Here is a 21,986-nt window from a genome sequence, read left to right as displayed (position 1 = left end):
CACACAATCCACGCATTCAAAGTATACAATTTAGTGGTTGTCTGGTCCACTCTTGAATCTCCAGCATAGGGCCAACTTTGGGGTTAACAAATGTTGGTTGATTGGCTAAGTCTTTTTTGCCATCTTGCCTCTCTTACCACCCTCCACACTAGAAGGCCACATGCTCTAGTAGATGAACACAGACTAGAGTCCTATTGAATTTTGAACAGCTGCCCTGCAGCATAATAACTGTGTGCTAAGGAACAAGTTATTTAACTTCTCTGGGCTTCAGTTTACTTCTCTGTGACATAGAAGATAATGATATGTCTTTCATAGTGTTGCTATGAGGATTAACTAGATCATATGAATGAAACACCTAGAGTAATACTTGACACAGAGCCCTGGATGGGTGGGCACTCTTATTATTCCCTTGGGTAACTTGGGTAGGAACTGGCTGTCCCTTGCCTCAGGAAATAGAGGCAGCATCTGATTTCAGATCTGCCTGGTTGTGCTGCCTGTGTTAAGTTAGATCAGCTCCCTTTGTTTCTTCAAGAAACCTCCCTCCACACAAGATCTGTTAATACCTCTTCACTTTTTGAGCAATAATCCAAGACTTCTGAGGTTTGATAAGAAAGCTGATTGTCATTTGTGGTTCTGTTTCTTACTCATGAATTCCTACTTTTTTTTTAAGTTTATTTCTTTATTTTGAGAGAGCACGAGCGAGCAGGAAAGGGTCAGAGAGAGAGAAGGGGGTGGGGGGAAAGAGAATCCCAAGCAGGCTCCATGCTGTATGTCAGTGCAGAACCCAATGTGGGTTTTGATTCCATGAACTATGGAAACATGACCTGAAGCAAAATCAAGAGTTGGACACTTAACCTACTGAGCCACCCAGGTGCTGCCTCATGAATTCCTACTTAAGCTTTAATCACCTGTTTCACATATTTGCTTGCATCTATTAACTCATTATTAAGATGGTATTCTTGGGGCGCCTGGGTGGCGCAGTCGGTTAAGCGTCCGACTTCAGCCAGGTCACGATCTCGCAGTCCGGGAGTTCAAGCCCCGCGTCGGGCTCTGGGCTGATGGCTCAGAGCCTGGAGCCTGTTTCCGATTCTGTGTCTCCCTCTCTCTCTGCCCCTTCCCCGTTCATGCTCTGTCTCTCTCTGTCCCAAAAATAAATAAACGTTGAAAAAAAAAATTTTTTTTAAAAAATAAATAAATAAAATGGTATTCTTTCCAGGAGTCCCACCTTAAAACTTAAATCAAGATAGCTTTTGGGAGTGCCTGGGTGGCCCAGTAGGTTGAGTGTCCAACTCTTGATTTCGGCTCAGGTCATCATCCCATGGTCATGGGATTGAGCTTCACGTCAGGCTGCTTAAGATTCTCTCACTCACTCACTCACTCTCACCTCCCTCTTCTGCCCCTCTGCCCTTCTCCCCTAAGTGCACTCTCTGTCTAAAATAAAAATTAAAAAAAAAGATTTTTAATTGCAAAATCTGTGTCTCCCTCAATCTCTGCTCCAGGTTGGGCCGGGTTGATTTGGGCAAGGGAGAAAAGTCTTTCTGACCTTTGTCCGAGAGAAGGTCTGCTTTGCTTAGTGCAGCCTGTTGCTGCCTTGCTTTTGAACCTCTTGGCTAATTTATGAAAGCAGAGGAACTGCTTTCATCTGAGGCACACAGTGGCAAAGTTCCCATGGCAGGAAGTGTTCATACAAATCTCATCCATAGTGATTACAAGAGAAATGGTATTTTGTTTTACTTGTTGGTGCTTTCTTGTGCTACCGTGATTGAGTCAGTGTTTTTATTTGAGAGCTAATGCTCTAAGACAAATGTGACACACTCACTCTTAGGGATCTTTATTATTCAGCTGCAATCTGCCTGTCCAGTTGAGCTGCTGCTTCCCCTTCTTATAAATCCTCATGTGGTACAACTGGGTCTGTGAACAAGCACCGCTTGAAGTTTGCAAGTCCCCAGTTTATGTAAGTAGAAAAAGTGTGATAGGAAGAAAACCAAATAGTTGGTGACTTTGGGTGTGGGGAGGGGTGGGGAGGGACAGGTGGGAGATAAAAGAAAAAAATGGGGAAAAAAAAGAGGTTTTTAATATCAAAGAGTAGAAGAGAGTGGTGGGAAGTAAAGTTGAAAGGGGAGAATGGAGTCAGATAATGGAGCTAAGAACTTGGGCCTAAAGTGATTTATAATAGGGCATCCTGGGGGAGAAGAAGGTAAAAGTGATATGTTAGGGTGATTTTTTTTCTGGTAATAATATTAGCCATAAGCAGGAATTTAAAGGAAATAAGAGTGTAGGCAGGAGTTTTCCAGGCTTAGTTGCAGTAATATAGGTGTGCAGTGGGGTTCTAGTTGTTAGTAGTGAGAATGATGGAGAAAGTTTTCATCTAAGAAAACTCAGAGAATTTGTAACAGCTCACAGGTTAGAGGCAAAAAAGCAGAGTCAAAGATGATTGTAATGTTTTGGATCAGAAGAAAAGTCAAGCCACTAACATCGGTGTTGGGTAAAGAAGCCAGTTGGTGGAAGGAGTTGGGCAAGTTAAGTTCCTTTTGAGATTAGTTAGGTTTTGTGTGGCAGTGGAGTGTCCAAGTTACAGTGTTTATTGGCAGTTGGGAATGGTCGAGTCTGGCATAGGTACAAGATGTGGATTCAGAGTATAGATCTGGGAGTTGTTACTATAATAGTAGGAGCAAGTAGATGCAAAGACAAAAAAAATTACTGGTACATATTGAGGGAGAAACCCCCAGTGCGGGAGTATGAAGAAGAAACCCAGCAGAATAAAACAATTAAGAGCTTACAGATGGAAAGAGATGAGGCCAGTTAGAAGAATGCTATGTTCTGAAAGCCAAAGTCAGGGCTTCACCAACAAGTCTTTTTTAAAGGGCTTCTCTATTACTGTATTTTTTGATTCATCTCTATATTGACTTGATTTTGTCATCATAAAGTTTTTTCAAGAAAGCTGATGGATGTTATATACCCTGTGTTCTTCCATTCTTGAGGAGGTATTTCTGCTGCCTTTGTACTTGAGCAAGATCTTAGTTAGGTATAATATTCCTGGGTTATACTTTGTTTCTTTAAAAATTTTGTGTTAATTCACTTACCATTGAATTTTGCTTTAGAAAAGTGTGATGCAGCTTAAGTTTCTTCTCTCTTGTATGTAATTTACTTTTGGAGGGATTTTAAAATCTTTTAAATTTATATTCAGTAAATTAACTCTTTTTACATTCAGTAAATTCACTGTGTTTTGCTTGATAGTTCTACAAGTTTTGACTCATAGAATCATGTAACCACCATCAGAGTTAAGATACAGGTATTTCCATCACCCTAAAACATTTCTTTGTACGGTGCTTTGTAATCAACCCTTCTTCCGAACTCCATACCCCGGTAACCACTGATATGGTCTGTATTTATAGCTTTGCTTTATTCAGAATGTTGTAAGTGGAATCATATAGTATATAGTTTTTTGAGTCTGGCTTACTTCAGTTAGCATAAACATATTTGAGATTCGTCTATGTTGTAAATATCACGAGTCCCTTTGCTTTTTTTGCTGAGTAGCATTTCATTGAAAGGATATACCACAGTTTGCTTATCCATGTATTAATTGAGGAACTTGGGTTGTTTACAGTTTGGGGTGATTATGAATAAAGTCACTATAGATATTTGTATATAGGTTTTTGTGTGAATATTTTCTAGATATATTTAATTTACCTTCTGTAAAGATTCTTCCTCCACATAAGATCATATTCTGATGTACTAGGTGTTTGCACTTCAGCATATGAATTTTGAGGGGATACAATTCAATGCATAACACTTGAGTATTTTCTCAAACCACAAATTTTGTCTGCTACATGCCAGACATTAGTCTAGGCACTGGGAATACAAAGATAATGAAGCTCAGTTTCTTCCTTTATGATTAATGGAAAGATAAGAATTAATTACAGGCATCTGCAATACTATGCAATAAGTACTGTTAAAGATGAGACAGATTATTATGAGAACACCTCCGTGAGACCTAACCCTGACTGATTAAATCAGGGATTACATCAGAGGAAATGATGTTCATGCTGGATCCTTCCCAATAGGATACACTAGTTGCCTAATTGTTCTTCCTACTTCCAAACCACACCCTCAGTTACCCAGCCCTGGACTCTACCACCCAGTTAATCTTCCCAAGCACCACTTTGGTTAGGACATTCCCTGGTTGAGAAACCTCTCAACAGAACTAACTACTCAAGAATTCTTTATCCTGACTTTTGGTGCCTTCACAATCAATACCACCATTGGAATCTACCTTTCCTGTTTTGGTATTTATTTTGTTAACTTCCTTAATTCTATGCATTAACAAAAAAGACTAACAAACATTTTTGAAACACACGAGGAGCTTTTCTATAATTTCATACAAAGGCAGGATTTGTTTTGTTTTCTACTATATCACTGGCACCTAAAATGGTGAATATTGGTTGATATATATGCACCCAACATATGAGCACCAAAATATATACAACAAATATTAATGGACCAAAAGGGAGAAAATGACAGCAATACAATAATAGTAGGGGATTTTAACATCCCACTTCATCAATGGATAGATTAGACAGAAAATTATTAAGGAAATATCAGCTTTAAATGACACATTAGACCAGGTGGACTTAATAGATATATGCAGAGCATTCCATCCAAAAGCAGCAGAATTTACATTCTTCTTGTGTATATATGGAATATTTCCAGGACATATCATATGGTAGGCCACAAAATAAGTCTCAGTAAATTCTAGAAGATTGAAATCATATCAAGCATCTTTTCTGACCACAATGGTATGAAACTTGAAGTCAGTTATTAGAAGAAAACAGGAAAACTACAAATACACAGAGATTAAACAACATGTTACTGAACAATTACTAAGTGATAGAAGAAATCAAAGAAATTTAAAAAAAAACAACAACACCTAGAATGAAAACAAAAACACAACCTACCGAAATGTATGGGACACAGCCAAAGCACTTCTATGAGGGAAGTCTATAGTGATACAGGCCTACCTCAGGAAACAAGAAAATCTCAAACAACTTAACTTTATACTGTAAGGAAATAGAAAAAGAACAGATGAACTCCAGAGTTAGTAGAAGGAAGAAAATGATAAAGATCAGAGTGGAAATAAATGAAATAGAGACTAAAAAGGCAAAAAAGGTCAATGGAACTAAGAGTTGGTTCTTTGAAAAGATAATCAACATTGAAAAACTTTTAACTAGATTCACCACGAAGAGATTGTGCAAATTAGTCATAAATGAAAAAGAAGTCACAACTCATACCATAGAAATACAAAGGACCATAAGAGACTATTATGAATGATATATACCAGCAAATCGGACAGCCTAGAAGAGATAAGTTCCTAGACATTTACAAGCTTCCAAGACTGAATCAGGGAGAAATAGAAAATCTTAAAAGACTAATTGCTAGTAAGGATATTGAATCAATAACCAGAAACCTTGAAATAGACAAAAGTCCAGGACCAGACACCTTCACTGGTGAATTCTACCAAACATTCAAAAAAGACTTAGTACCTATCCTTCTCTAACTCTTCCAGAAAATTGAAAAGGAGGGAAAGCTTCCAACCTTATTTCACACGGCCAGCATTACCCTGATACCCAAGCCAGACATGGATATTATAGGTTAATGTCGCTTATAAACCTAGATGCAAAAATTGTCAGTAAAATATTAGCAAACTAAATTCAACAATACATTAAAATAATCATACACTATGATCAAGTGGAATTTATTACAAGGATGAAAAGATGGTTCAACATCCACAAGTCAATCAATGCAATACACCATATTAACAAAATGAAAAGTAAAAATTATATGATCATTTCCATAGACAAAAAGCATTTGACAAAATTCAACATCCATTTATGATAAAAACTGTTTTAAAAATTTTTTTTTAACTTTTTTTTAAATTTATTTTTGGGACAGAGAGAGACAGGGCATGAACGGGGGAGGGGCAGAGAGAGAGGGAGACACAGAATCGGAAGCAGGCTCTAGGCTCTGAGCCATCAGCCCAGAGCCCGACACGGGGCTCGAACTCACGGACCATGAGATCGTGACCTGGCTGAAGTCAGACGCTTAACCGACTGAGCCATCCAGGCGCCCCTATGATAAAAACTTAATGAAGTGAGTATAGAGAGAACATACCTTAACATCTAAAAGCTATATATTAAAAACCCATAGCTAATATCATACTTAACAGTGACTAGCTGAAAGGTTTTCCTTTAAATAACAAGACGAGGATGCTTACTATACCCACTTTATTCATCATAGTATTGAAAGTCCTAGCCACATCAACTAGTCAAGAAAAATAAATAAAAAGTATCCGAATTGGAAAGGAAGAAGTAAAATTGCCACTCTTTGCAGATGACATGATACTTATTTATAGAAAACCCCAAAGACTCAACCAAAAATCTGTTATAACTAATAAATAAAATTCAGTAAAATTGCAGGATACAAAATTAACGTGCAAAAATCTGTTGCATTTCTATACACTGATAACAAAGTATCAGAAAGAGAAATCAAGAAAATGATACAATTATAACCGCATAAAAAAAAAAAGTCAGAATAAATTTGACCAAGGAGGTGAAAGAGCTGTAAACTAAAAAGTGTAAGACATTGATGAAAGAAATTGAAGCAGATACAATTAAATGGAAAGATAGGATATGTTCATGGATTGGAAGAATTTACATTTCCAAACTGTCTTATGACCCAAAGCAATCTAGGGATTCAGTGCAATCACTATCAAAATTCCAATGACATTTTTCACAAAACTAGAGCAAATAATTATATTTGTATGGAACCACAAAAGACCCTGAATAGCCAAAACAATGCAGAAAGAACAAAGCCAGAGGTACCACACTGTCTGATTACAAACTATTCTACAAAGCCATAGTATTGAAAACTGTATGGTATTGGCATAAAAACAGACACAAGGATCAACAAGACAGAATAGAGAGCCCAGAAATAAATCCACATATACATGGTCAAAGGAGCCAAGGATATATGGTGGGGAAAGGACTGTGTCTTCAATTAATGGTGTTGGGAAAACTGGATAGTTGCATGCAAAAGAATGAAACTGGACCACTGTATTACACCATATACAAAAATCAATTCAAAATGGTTTCAAGTCTTGAATGTAAGACTTAAAACCAAAATCCTCCTAGAAGAAAACATATAGGCAAAAGCTCCTTGACATTAGTCTTAACAATGTTTGCTTTGGATCTGACTCCAAAGACAAGAGAAACAAAAGCAAAAGTAAACAAATAGGACTACATCAAACCAAAGAGCTTCTGCAGAGTAAAGGAAACTATCAACAAAATGAAAAGGCAACCCACCGAATGGGAGAAGATATTTGCAAATGATATATCTGATTAGAGATTAATATACAAAATGTGTAAAGAACTCATACAACTCAGTGAAAAAAAAAAAGGAACAGTCCAATTAAAAAATGGGCAGAGTATCTGAATAAACATTTTTCCAAAGAAGACACACAGATGACCAACAGATACAAGAAAAGATACTCAACATTACTAATCATCAAGAAAATGCGATATAAAACCACAGTGAGATATCACCTTACATCTATCAGAACGGTTATCATCAAAAAGACAAGAAATAACAAGTTTTGGCCTGGATGTGAAGAAAAGGAAACCCTTGAGTAAATTGGTTCAGCCACTGTTGAAAACGTTCCTCAAAAAATTAAAAATAGAACTACAAAATGATCCAACAATTCTACTGGGTATTGATCTGAAGAAAACAAAAACACTAATTCAAAAAGATACATGTTGATTGCTGCATTATTTGTCACTCTGTTGGACATCAAAGACTAATATAATATCATATGTCAGTGATACCACAATAAGTAAAAATCATATTCAGTAAAAACATCTGAGATACGGAAAAAGAAGATGGGTGTGTGTGTGTGTGTGTGTGTGTAGCTTGAGAGTATTATTCTAAGTGAAGTAAGTCAGGCACAGAAAAACAAATACTGCATGATATCACTTATATGTGGAATCTAAAATACAAAACAAAACGCAGACTTAAAGGTACGGAAAAAAGATTGGTCACTGCCAGAGGGGAGGGGGATTGGGCGTGTGAAATGGGTGAAGGCTATTAAGAGGTACAAACTTTGTTTATAAAATAAGTCATAGGGATGTAATGTAGAGCATGGGGAATAGAGTCAATAGCATTGTATTAACTTTGTAAGGTGACTGATAGTAACTAGATTTATTGTGGAAACTATTACACAACATATACAAGTGTCATATCACTGTGTTGTACACCTGCAATGAATATAATGTATGTCAATTATACTTTAATAAATAAAAATCAATCATCTCCAGCAAAAGTAATAAAAGCGATAATACTGAGTAAGTAAATAAATGAATGAATTTTCCCTTGGAGGGCTCTCTGCTTGCAATGCATGTCTGTCTTCTCTCCCAGGTGCACACGTTTTTGCTTATTGAAATTTTATTCTTAAAGCCCAGCTCGTGTATCCTCCCCTCCATTATACCTTTCTTCCTGGTCACATGTGCCAGAAGTGAACCTTCATTCCTAAAAGCTGTAGTACTCTCTGTGAACTATTTGTGTGACCCTGTGTCCTGCTTTGCATTTTGGATATCTATGTAGGCATTTATTTTTCCTGTCAAATCGAAAGTCGTTTGAATTGAGGGACCATATTTTAAAAATAATATTGTATCCTGCTCAGCACTTCCTTGCAGAGCAACAAATGCTCAAAAAATACCTTGTGTTTGAAGAGAAAATGAATGGGAGGAGTATTACATTCATTGGAAGAAAAGTGGAGAAGGCATAAGTGAGGGGATCTTTGGTTTGGCCCTCTTGCTTTGCCATTTATTTATTTATTTAGAGCATTTAAAAAAATTTTTGAATGTTTATTTGAGAGAGGGAGACAGACAGAATGTGAGCAGGGGAGGGGCAGAGAGAGAGGGAGACACAGAATCTGAAGCAGGCTTCAGGCCCTCAGCTGTCAGCACAGAGCCCGATGTGGGGCTTGAACCCATGAACTGTGAGATTATGACCTGAGCTGAAGTTGGATGCTTAACCAACTGAGCCATCCAGGCACCCTGAGCTTACAGCATTTTAAAATTCATCCAGCAGATATTTATTGAGCACCTATTTTACTCAGGGCATTGTTCTAGGATTTAGGTTACAAGTAGGAATTGAGCTGTCCTGGAGGTATACCTCACTTCTTCTGACAGAGAAGCAAGTCCTATTCATCCTGGTGGTCACTTTCATCTGTACAATTTTTCAGATGCTTTTCTCAGACTTACCACATTTCCTGGAATCTTTCCATAAGTTGAGGAAGTCCAAGGGCAGGGTTCCTGTCTTCCTCGTCCTGCTCCCTACTGCATTGGACTGTGTTTTATACCTGCTAATGATTTAAGCAGGCCCTTATTTACCCTAAATGTTCTCTGAGTCTTCTCTAAACTTGCTTCATGTTTCCAGTGTTAAATGCTGAAGTGGGACCAAAGTCTTGGCAAGGATACTGATTGCTCTGCTAAGAGTAGCAGTAAGCATAATAAATAGCATGTTTAGCATTGCGCTGTGTTTACATGACTTGTTTCCTAGTGGAGCCTCTTGCTGGTTTCTAGGAGTCCTTCATTTCTAACAAGTTGTTGTATTAACATGTTGAAGTTGTTGAATGAACATCTCAACAAGTTTGTCTGCTTCTCTGCTCAAACTTATGAGTACTGATAATGTTGCAGAGCTCAAGCCAAACAGAAATGTAATCTTAATTAGTCTGTTGGGTCATGCATATATAGTGTTATATTTTCCAGAGACCTCTGATATTAAGGAAAAGTGAAGAAGTGAAAGTCAATGAAAGAGTGGAATAGTAAGGAATGGAGTAGATGGCACAGTTACTTGTTTTGAGGTCCTGCTTGACGTGGAAATGACAATTCTTAAATCTGATTGAAGGACAGTCCTGAGTCTATCCTATAGAGAGAATGTTAATATGCACTCCCATGTCATGGGTACTGGAGGGGAGAAGTGCTCATTTTATTTAAATTTGTGTATACCAGCCAGAAAAATGTCAGTTTGTGGAAGTGGTGTAGCATTTCCAAGTGTGAGTTCAATCCTATGTTGTCTTGTGTTCATGAATTTATAATGTACCACCTATATCATCAAAGAGACTGTGGCACAAGATAATTCTAAATAGATATATTGAAAGTCTCAGATGCTGCAAAACATGCTTAACTTACTAACCATGTCTTAATTAAACACACACACAAAAGTCAAGATTAGTTTATCCTGAGCACATATCACCAGGACACGCAGCACTTGGGTGGATGGTCTCACTGTCAAGAGCTTCAGTTCATATTGGAAATGTCACTACAGAGGAATCGCTTTCAGCCACAGTTTCAGCAGACATCGTTTCTCAAAGCTAACCCCCTTTCTTATTTGTGGAGAAACCACTCTTCTCTCATTTCAGGCTCCTCCTTCCTCTCCGAAGCCATGTGCTTCCCCATGTCCCTGTGGGGTTGCGGTACCAGGTACCCTAAAGAAACCCCTGCAGTCCCAATCCTTTCTCAATGCATGGCTTAGATGTTGGCAGGTGGTGCAGTCCTGGGAAGGGACATTTAAAGAACTTCTGGGGAGCCCTGGGAAGGGTTTTGGAGCTCCTGAAAAAGAGACACATTGGAAGAGACCCTTTGGTCTCGATGAAGGTGTATGAGAACATAATTGGAATGAGTGCCACCATCTTTTTCCACAAAAATGACAAAACAGAAATTAACCCAGAAGACATTTCCCTGCCTTTAGACCTCTTTTTCTGTAACTTACCCTCTTACTGTTTAAGCCACTTTGAGTTGAGCATTCTCTTGCAGACAGAAACTTTTTTCCTGATACTATAACATTTCTACTTGCAAAACAGAAAGCTAGGTGGTTAGTTCCTGTATTTGATATTTTTGGTCACTTTTGTTTGCCTAAAAGACAAGGCTTATATTCTAATTTTCTGTAATTTACTAAAACCTAAGATGTGGCAATGATTTTCTCTTTGGCACATGTTTGGGAGCTTCAAGCTTATTTTGCTCTCAGAATATGAGGCTACTTTCTTTATATCTTGGGTGTATGTGCTGATTAAGAGATCCCCCACATTTCACATCTCTTATGGATGTTTTGCATCAGTAGAGAAAACATTCCAGTATTGATTGCGTCTCCTGTTGCTGCCCTTCTTGACCCAGATATCTTATCATATCCTGGTCACGTTCATGAACTGAATCCTCTGTCACAAATTTTATGCTCTTGCCTTAAAATTTGTCGTGTCTGCCATTGGTTTATGCAGCATTAAGAAAGGTTCCCAAACCTGGCCCATCACCATAATCTCCCCATATATACTAATTGAATCCAGATCTCTCTCCAGGTAATTCTCATTATCAACCAGGTCTGGCAACCACCGATATAAGGGATACAGAAAGGGAGAAAATTGTAATGACTTCATTCTATACCTAAAGTAAATGTTTCCAAACCTCAGCTGACAAAGACAGCTATGTAAGAAGAAAATTTTATTACTTTGTATCTTAATTTTTATTTTTTAGTACAGCTTTCTTTATTCTTTTGGGTGTCAGGAACCTAGTTCAACCAACTCTAAATATGACCACCGCTCTCTGTACCCCTCAGCAAGTTAGAACAAGCGTATGTGATACCAAGTTACTTGGAAGGAGGAGCCCTTTAGTCCTCAGTGTCCTTTGTCTACATTGCCATCCCACGAGGTACTGGGGTCCCATCGAGTCTCTGGCCACTTGTCCCTGCAGGTCTGTGTTGTTGCTAGCGCATGACAACTTCATTTTCTACAGCTCTTGTGCTGTTCTTCTGGGTCTGTTGAGGGTGCTCAGAAATGTTTATGCTGCTCCTGCTCCACTCCAGAGTAAGAGAAGCTCTCTATGCCTTCCAAGGCCCCATCAACCACCTGTTCCCTTTCTACGTGGGCACCTGAGCCTGACCACTCCTGCTCTCGGTTCCCGAAATCCTACCTGGTACCTTGCCAGGGTTCCTTGCCCTTCTTGTTGAGATCTGCACTAAATGCTTTCTCTCCAACTCTTCCTCAGTCAAGCCTGAAACATGCTCTTCTGTGCTAGGAGGCTTGGAAACCCCAGATGTTTCCTCTTCAATCTCTGTTTATGTCCTTTGGTTCTTCTGTATGGCTAAGTGCCTCCACCTCAGTAACTCAAAAGCTAGGATAAAACTTTCTGTCCTTTTGCTTTCTGCTGTTCTGTTTCACTCCCAAGACAGTTTATACAACATAGTTATTCAATAGACATGGCAAAAAAGTGGGGGGAGTGATAAAGGAAATCCCAAAGAAAAAAATAAGTGTGTGTGTGTGTGTGTGTGTGTGTGTGTGTGTGTGCATGTGTGTAACATTAAAATGAAATGCAAAATCCTGTATGGTAGGTGTGTCAAATGTATTTTTACTTCTACAGTGTGTGTGTTAATTAACAATATTTAAAATCTGTCATTTGAAATCATTTTTCACTGAGTCTGTTTCACATTATAAATTTACTTTTAATTGGAGTTCATAGTAGATGATAGAGAAAAAGGATTTGAACTAATATGCTGGAATGTACACATAGAAATGAGTGTTTCCTGTAAAACAGCCATCTCAGGCTACTATACATTTATTCCACTAATTTTTCTTTTCAAATTGTCTTCATGTTACAAACCTATAAGTTGAAAATGTTAGTAGTAAATTATGATTAAAGCTACTCCATTGCCCCCTTTCCCACCCCACTTATTAAGGTGGAATTCAGCTTCATCCATTTACGTTCAGAACCATTCTTAAGTTCTGATTGGTTATGAACTTGATTTTTCTGAAGTAGTAGACAAAGATTTTTCTCCCTTAAAGTCATTTAAATGAAATTCTGAAAAACTCTGACATCAGTTTGTAAAGAAAAGTTCAAAAATTGTTTTGAATGGCAGCGTCACTGAAATAAATGTATTGTTGCTAAAGTGGTAATTCTGAAGCAAACTACTATTATTTGGATGAATCATTGTTTTGTTGGTAGTTTAATTCAAATCAGTGATTCTCAGGGTGCCTGGGTGGCTCAGTCAGTTAAGCATCTGACTTCTGCTCAGATCATGATCTTGCAGTTCATGAGTTTGAGCCCCACATAGGGCTCTGTGCTGACAGCTCAGAGACTGGAGCCTGCATTGGATTCTGTGTCTCCCTCTCTCTCTACCCCTCCCCCGCTGTGGGAGTTTTCTCTCTCTCTCTCTCTCTCTCTCTCTCTCTCTCTCTCTCTCTCTCTCTCAAAAGTAAATAAACAACAAAATAAGTAAAGTAGTGGTTCTTAACTGGGGATTGGCAATTTGGCAAGTCCTGGAAACATTTTGGTTGTCTCAACTGGGAAGGAGGTGTTCCTGGCATGGGAATGCCATGGTTGGTGCTAAATATCCTGCAGTGCCCAGGACAGCTTCCCACAGCTAAGAATTGTCTGTCCCAAAATGTTAGTACAACCAAGGTTGAGAAACCCAGGTTTAAACAAACAAATTATTATTTTACAGTCATTTCTCACATTTTAATATGCGTAAAAGTTTCTGATCCCCTTCCTCCAGCCTCAGTCTTACTAAACTGTTGGGATGGAGCAGACTCAGGCACCCTTCTGTCCAGCACTGAGACTCACAACCTCTTTAAGGAAGGCTTTCTTTCTGCTTACGTACAGAGGATAGGGGTGGGGTGGGGGAACTGGATCCAGGGAGGAAACAGATGGGGAGGGGAATACACAGGAAACACAGATTAGTATCTAGGTGGAAGTTTCCCTAGCAGTCTTTGAATTCTTCATGAGATTTTTGCTTCTTATCTCAGCATTTTTTCTTCCTAAGATAACAGGAGCAGAGACTGCATGTGAACTCTGGTTTTCCAGAGTCATTACTCAGAGAGAGGCTGTGTGACACTTTCACCCGAAGACCGTTAAGCACCGCATGTGCTGAGATCCTGATGCCGCCTGGTTCTGATTCACTGCAGAACTTCCCCTGTCCCCTTCTAATGAGTCGGGCTTGAGTGCCTTTTCCTTTTGCTTTCCAGGCTGGCTCTGCTCTCCTCCCTTGTAACACTGGCTGCCTTTGAAGGCACGTTTCCCTCACCAGTTCTCCAATGAGCAATTATGATTTCTATGGAATAACTTGATTTGCCCTGTCCCTCTCTCCTCCCTGCTTTGTACAGAGGTAAAGTTTCAAACCTCCTCAGTATGAGGCCAGATGTGGCTTTCCACAGGAAGGTCAGCTATTTTGTTGTTTACCCTACTGTCCTCATTTCCATCATAGATCCCATCTGTATGCTGGTACCTTACTATATCTCCTTTTGTGTCTTCAAGCAGCATGTGTGGCTAGCCAGATCTCTTCTTGCAGGTTTGTCCCTGATGGTCTGATTTCGAAAGCAAAGATCATTGGGAAGGCCAGAACCTCCCAAACATCCAAGAGAAATGGAAAACCATAAGGCCTTGTTTATGGATCTTAGACACACCTTAGGAAAGCCATATGCTGACTCTGCCACTCCTTTCCCTCAGAGAAGGTGTCCCCTACATATTTTACAGGGTTTGGCTAATTCTCTACATGGGAGAGTTTACCTGGAAATGGTGGACCATGGTTTTAGATTTCTGGATTCCTGATAGGTACTTCCTATCACAGGCAGCTCTCTGGTCCCATTCTCATCTGGGTGAATTCCACCAAGAAGTTCTCTCAGATGAGTTCCCCCTTATGATTGAGCCAAATGTATGAGGTGATCAGATACCTCAAGCATCCCCTCTTGGTTCTGGTGTTATATTCATGCTGCACTGACATAAGCAGCTTGTGGCTTTGGATAGTCTCCAGGTAAGCTGCTGGAGGGAAGGGTCTTCTGTTGGCAGCAGCCACATTTCTCACATTTGAACTTGACATCTTTTTTTTTTTAACGTTTATTTTTGAGAGAGAGAGAGAAAGAGAGAGAGAGAGAGAGAGACAGAGCATGAGCCAAGAAGGGGCAGAGAGAGAGGGTGACACAGAATCTGAAGCAGGCTCCAGGCTCTGAGCTGTCAGCACAGAGCCCAATGCAGGGCTCGAACCCATGAATCGCGAGATCATGACCTGAGCTGAAGTCGGACGCCCCATCAACTGAGCCACCCAGGCGCCCTGAACTTGACATCTTTAATGGAGGCCTTAAGAAGCTAGTCTGGGTAGTTTCAAGTCCCTTCTTTACCAAATACCCCAGTCACCATGTGATACTGTCAAAAACAAGGAGTGGAATTCATGGGTCGGTGGTAGGCAGTGGTATTCCAGCACCAGTCCTCCATCAACAAGTTCCTGTTTCCTACCATATAATTTTGAGGCCTTTGGGGGTGGGCCTCTCCTATATCCCTTGTCTCTTCCACCCTTACTGGTGGCGTGGTCACTTGTGTACCATTTATGAGCTTTAAGTCTCTGCTTCACCTACATGAGAACCTTAATTTTTGTGGCATCACTAGCCCTGAAATGCTATGCCATTGAGCATTTTATTTTATTTTTATTTAAAAAAAATATTTAATGTTTATTTTTGAGAGAGAGAGAGAGAGAGAGAGCGCACACACACGTGCAAGTGGGGGAGGGGCAGAGAGAGGGAGACACAGAAGCTGAAGGAGCTCCAGGCTCTGAGCTGTCAGCCCAGAGCCCGATGTGGAGCTCGAACCCATGAACTGAGAGATCATGACCTGAGCTGATGTTGGATGCTTAACTGAGCCACCCAGGTACCCCTGTTTTATTTTTATTTTAGAGAGTGAATGGGGGAGAAGGGAAGAGGGAGAGAGAATCTTAAGCAGGCTCTATGCTCAGCATAGAGTCCCATATAGGGCTGGGTCCCACAACCCTGGAATCATGACCTGAGCCGAAATCAAGAGTTGGATGCTCAACTGAATGAGCCACTCAGGCGCCCCAACTGAGCATTTTAAATTGGTTATTAAGGTCTCAGTTATGCTGTCAGCTAGAAGATACCTCTGTACCTTCACCACCTAGAGTAAGTTTCTTCTCATCTCTATGTTGTTGTCCAACAATCAAGTGTCCATGCTAAATCATAGTATGATTAGGGGTAGTGGGGAGAGATGCCTGAGTCTAGTCTAGGAGTAGCACTATATCTTTTGCAGGACAACCTAGGCTGCCCCAAATTCAGTTGTTAACAGTTTTCTTGACCAGTCCCTACAATGTAATGTTGGCATCCAGTCTATCACTGTCCAGCTTAGAAGATTCTCAGCTGCTTCTTGTCACTTCCAGCAAGCGAAAAGATCAGGTTTTCTTTTCATGCCCCATCCTTACACAATTTTGCACATCCCTTATCTGCTGGTGGGCCCACTTGTTGGATGTCAAGTTACCTACAAGGAAAGGATCAGTGAGCGAGTCCACACTCCAGGAATTTGGGCTAATGGATCCCTTTCTTACCCCACCAGTCCCCTCCATCTACTACCTGTTTGGAGAAAACATCTGCTTCTGCTGCTCCTTCCCATCTACTGTGAGTTGCTTCTCTGAGTACCTTCCTATCTCCCTTCATCTCAGTCTTATGTCGTGTTCGGGATTAGAGAAACCAGCTCTGTTTACTGCCTGTGAATATTTCTGACCTGCCTCAGAGTCTAGTTTCTTGAGTTTTTGTGCTTCAGTGAGAGGAGAGGAGAATATCCTGTGTAGAATCAGTGAGGAAAAAACAAAGAGGAGGAAGAAATTACACAGAAAACAGAAATGTAACCTCACCATATGCCATATATAATTAGAATCTTTTACTCGGGTTTTGAGTAATTTAGACAGCATCATTTGGGCACTTAATCATGAGAATAATAGCTTGAGGTCTGTTTTATCGGTGGTTAAGGTGGACAGGCAGGTAGCTTTTAGCATGATCTGATACGCTCTTACCAAAACAGTTGGAAAACATCAAGGGAAGAAGCATTATAATCTGTGACATACCAGCTTTTAAAATGAAAGTAGTAGAGTTTTCTCTAGATTTATCGCATAAAATGGCATTCAACTCTAATAGATAACGAGTTTGGCCAGATAAGGGACAACTTATCTCTGCAACTAATGATGTCTGACTTTGATTAAATGTTCATTCTTTATCAGATTCTGTGCTCTAAACTTAACAAAAAGGCATAATCTCGTATGGTCCTCAAAACTAACTCTGAGTTAGTTTATCTTGGCAGGTTGTAGAATCACCATATTACAGATTAGGACATTGAGCTTTCAGTTTTCCCAGAATCACACAGCTATTAAGTGGTGGGATTCAAACGAAGCCTTTTGTGACCCTAGAGCCCCTGCTTCTGACCCCACATCATACCTTCATTATGGAAACGATCCATAGGAAAGCAAGAGTCCAGGCTGACTCCAGCAAGACTCTGGCATTACCACAGCCAATCTTGAGTCTGAATTCAGCTCAAGGAGACAGAATGTGTCAAAGCCAGGCTGAGATACTTCCCTGAACTTGGAGAGATCCTCTGGAGGGGACGAACCCTTGAGGAAGTAAGATAAAAATCTCTCTTTGGTGTATATGTGCATTTGTGTGTGGATGTTTAAGTAGTAATGTCCCAGCAAAGATATGGCTGATCCTATTCTTTTTTTTCTTTAAAATATTTCAATTCTTTATTTTTGGATAAGTAATATATTAACATTAGTTTAAAACTACAGTATGAGATCTACCTACTATCCCTGCACCCCAGTTTGTACCATTCCCTTACCCATGGATATCTTTTTACAGTCTGTTTTGTGCTAAAATAAATAAATGCAAACTTGTATTCTCATTCCTTCCTTTTTAATGTAAAAGTTAGTCATTTAAAAATTATGTACCTTCCTTTGCTTTTTTTCACATAGACATTTATCTTGGATATCTTTCCATATCAGCACATGGAGCACTTCCTCATTCTTACTTACAATAGCATAATATTTCATGGTTTAGATGCATTATGATTTATTAACCAGTCTGCTTTTAATAGGCACTTGGCTTGTTTCTAGTCTTTTGCTGTTACTAACTGATGCAATGAATAACCTTGAATATATGTCATTCTGTACATGTGCATGTGTATCGGTAGGATGAGTTTCTAGGAGTAGCATTGCTAGGATAAAAGATACACATTTATAGTTAGTGCCAAATTGCCATTACTAAGGGTTATGCTCATTTGCAATCCGACCAGCACTGTATGAGTTTGCCACAGTCCTGTCAACACATTTTTGGATTTTGGCCAATCTGATTGATAAAAATGTTTGGACTTTGGTCCATCCGCTATGATAAAATATTGTAGATTTCCTATCTGTTTAAAATTAAACAACTTTTCATATGTTTAAGAGCCATTTGTATTTCTTTTCCAATGAAATTTGCCCATGTTTTTCTTGACTTCTAGGTCTTTTTCTTATCAATTTCTTGGAACTCTTTATTAAGGAGAGTAGCATTTGTGTATGAACTGGACATATTTTTTTCCTGTTGGCCATTTTTTACTTTTTACTTTTTACTTTTTTCCTCTTGATTTTCATGTGGCTAAATTTGTTAGTCTTCTCTTATATCTTTTGGATTTTAAGTCAAAGTTAGAAACTCCTTTCCCACTCCAAGGTGAGAAAAGTGTTCTTTTTTGCCATCTAGTACTTTCATGGTTCTGTTTTTCTTATTTAAATCTTTGATCTACTTGGAGTTTATCTTGGTTTATAGTATAATGTTTGGACTCAACTTAGTTTTTTTCTAGATGGCCATCTAGTTCTATCACACCATTTTAAAAAATGGTTTTATTTATTTTTGAGAGAGAGGGAGAGAGAGACAGAGAGCATGAGCAGCGGAGGGGCAGAGAGAGAGACACACACACACAGAATCTGAAGCAGGCTTTAGGCTCGGAGCTGTCAGCACAGAGCCTGATGTGGGGCTTGAACTTGTGAACTGTGAGATTAGACCTGAACCGAAGTCGGACGCTTAACCCACTCGTCCACCCAGGTGGTCTTATCACACCATTTTTTGAAGAACTGCTGGCAATTCAGTGCCCATTGGTTTGAGATGCTACCATTATCATATACCATATGTCTTAAAATATATTTATATATTTTGTATTTGTATTTGTAATATATTTGTATATATATTTATATATTTTGTGTATATATGTACATATATATTCTAAAATGGATTTATTTCAGAATGCTAGAAGAAAGTTTGAATTTTCCTGTTGCAGGCATAATGGATTTCTTTTTTTATCATGATAAAATTTACATAATGTAAAATTTACCATTTTAACCATTTTTAAGTGTAAAGTTCAGTCGCATTAAGTACAGTTACATTGTTGTGCAACTGTCACCACCATCCATCTCCAGAGCTATTTCATTTTCCCACTTTATGACTTTGAATCAAATACACTGTTCATTTGATAACACACCATCCACTTGTAAGATGTATGCTAATTATAGAGAAGTTAAAATGTGGGAAAGTGTACATCTGAGAATTTACAAAATACCGTTCTAAATTCTTAACGGTATTTGATGTATTCTTGGATGTTCTGCTCTGTTCTATTGGTTTGCTTCTTCATGTGCCAGTGTCACACTTTAATTATTAAAGATTTAGAATATCTTTTAATACATAATAGAGCTAGTTTCCCATCACTTATCCCTTTCTTTTTTCTTTTCTTTTCTTTCTCTTTCTTTCTTTCTTTCTTTCTTTCTTTCTTTCTTTCTTTCTTTCTCTTCCTTCCTTCCTTCCTTCCTTCCTTCCTTCCTTCCTTCCTTCCTTTCCAGAAGACTTTTTTTCCAACTATTCTTATCTTTCTGTCAAGATAAAGGAGGCAGCTTTTCCTTGGTTGTTGTGGATCTTCTTTCCTTCCTCTTTCTACCTGTATTCCACTTAAATTGTAAAGGCTTGCATATAGAAGACCTTATTATGCCTGAAGATCACCTGTAAGTTTTGGATCAGAGTAGCTTCTCTGAAGGTTTGTGTATCTTCTTGACTTTCTTCTACTAGGTTTTTATTTCAGAATTGCCATGGGAGGTACAGTCCTTTTCTGATCTGTGTGGTTTCAATAAAAGGGAGATACGCTTATGAAAGTTCTTAGAATCATTTATTCATTTTATGTCTTTTACCTAGAATGTCAGCCTTTTTCAGCAAAGTAAGCATTGTTCTTATAATGGTGAAAAATCTTAAATGTTTGCCACTGTATCAGGGTTTAATGTGATTCACTAATGCATTTACCCTCAGTACAAGTTTGTTGTTTTGCCAAGTATTCCTATTAAATATTTAGCATTTATAATATTGTTATATTAGAATTTGGTTTTATTTGCATTTATAGATCATAAACTCATTTCTCTTTTATTGTACTGAAGAACCCATTGTAAGAGCCAGTAAATCCTGTGGAAAATGGCCTTCAGTGATCTTACTTCGAGGACTGTGCGTCTTTATGATAATTGGATCAAAGATGCTGGTAAGTAACCAAATTTCCTACTTAAGGAACATCTTTCTTTTTCATATCAGATTCCTATATTTCATAGGATTTTAGTGAAACAGAATGAGAGACTACAACTTAATACTCCCTTGTAGACACTTCAAATATTGATTTGTATTATTAGTTAATGAAACGGAAGTGTCACTGTTCTCATTACAAATATGTACAAAGAGCTACACAGATGTTTATTTATAATAATGTTTATAATAATGAAAATAGCTTTAATATCCAGTGAAAGAAATTGGTTAATAAATGATGGTACATTCCAACTCAGTAATCATTAAAACTGATTTTTGAAGCACAGTGCTCTTAGCTTGATTCTGCCCTAATGCTCCTAAGGGAAATAGCACTTAATGCCATTAATGATAAATCTTGAATCGGAGGGCCTGCACCCTCAGGGATGTATCAGAAAGGGCAGGGAATTTTCTTAGGGCAATCTCTGAGTAATACTGAAGTGTCTGCCTTCTTGTTTTGCACATTTTAAAAAATAAAAATCAATGTTCCAGAAGAACGTTTAGTGCCAATTCAAGTTTAAATATGTTAAATGAAAAACAGGTTATAAAACATCAGTACATTTCTTTTGTGAGAACACTTGTTTCTGTGTGATGGGATTATGGGTAGTTTCTATTTACTTATCTATGTTTTATTTATTTATTTTTATTTTATTTATTTTGAGAGAGACAGAGTGGGAGAGGGACAGAGAGAGAGGGAAATAGAATCCCAAGCAGGCTCGCCGCGCTGCCAGTGCAGAGCCTGATGCAGTCCTTGAACTCAAAAACCTCAAGATTATGACCTGAGTTGAAACCAAAAGTCGGACGCTTAACCAACTGAGCCACCCAGATGCCCCTACTTATCTATGTTTTATACTGCACAAATGTGTGTTGCTTTTATAACCATCACAAAGCATTTAAAAAATATAACAAAGGCAAAACAACTTTTAAATAAACAAGCAATCGGAGTGTGGTAGAGCTGAGTTGGACCTAGGCATCTTCAAAGAACTAACTCCTCACATTAGAATGTAAGACACTGAAGCTCAGAGATGTGACCTTCCTGAGACTGTGGTTAGTTGTTAGCAGAAAAGACTAGAGCTTTTGTTTTCTGATTTTGATTGGTATTCTGGTATTTCACATTTGAATTATTTTACACGTATTCACCACCATCACTACTTTAGATTAGTTCTTCCTTATCCAGAAATCACATGTTCACCAAATGCAGGAAGAAAAAGTGTGACCTCTTGGCATTTAGCGCAACTGGAATTATTTTCTAATTCATGCGGATTTCAGCAAAGATACACTCTCATGATTGCCATCTTTCTCAGGAGACTGCTAAAGACCAATTTTATTTCACTAAAAAAGGTCTCAACAGATTTGCCCTTGAAGAACTCCAAGGGTTTTTTTAGTATCCTATAAATAGAGCAGCTTCAATCTGGCAGGGGGATGGAGAATGATTATTTCCATATTTCTTCCTTTTTTTTCTTTAGTTTTTCAGTGAATATAATGATTTTGAGAACACACAGATTTCTTGAGAGGTTATGCTTCTCTGAAAATTTACAGTAGTTCT

The 21,986-nt window shown here is 38.6% G+C and overlaps 1 protein-coding gene across 2 annotated transcripts in view; it reads left to right on the top strand.

The window, feature by feature from the left end:
- Nucleotides 1–21,986, top strand: part of ELOVL7 (ELOVL fatty acid elongase 7) — a 75,039-nt gene that overhangs the window by 25,795 nt on the left and 27,258 nt on the right. For both annotated transcript variants that reach the window (XM_047876972.1, XM_047876963.1), the window contains exon 2: nt 20,308–20,405. In XM_047876972.1, the coding sequence (XP_047732928.1) occupies nt 20,382–20,405 (24 nt within the window). In that variant the 5' untranslated portion in view covers nt 20,308–20,381. The remainder of the gene's footprint in view (nt 1–20,307; nt 20,406–21,986) is intronic.

This window comes from Prionailurus viverrinus, chromosome A1, assembly GCF_022837055.1.
Source record: "Prionailurus viverrinus isolate Anna chromosome A1, UM_Priviv_1.0, whole genome shotgun sequence".
Taxonomy (NCBI): Eukaryota; Metazoa; Chordata; class Mammalia; order Carnivora; family Felidae; genus Prionailurus; species Prionailurus viverrinus.
This window is presented reverse-complemented; position numbering and strand designations above follow the sequence as displayed.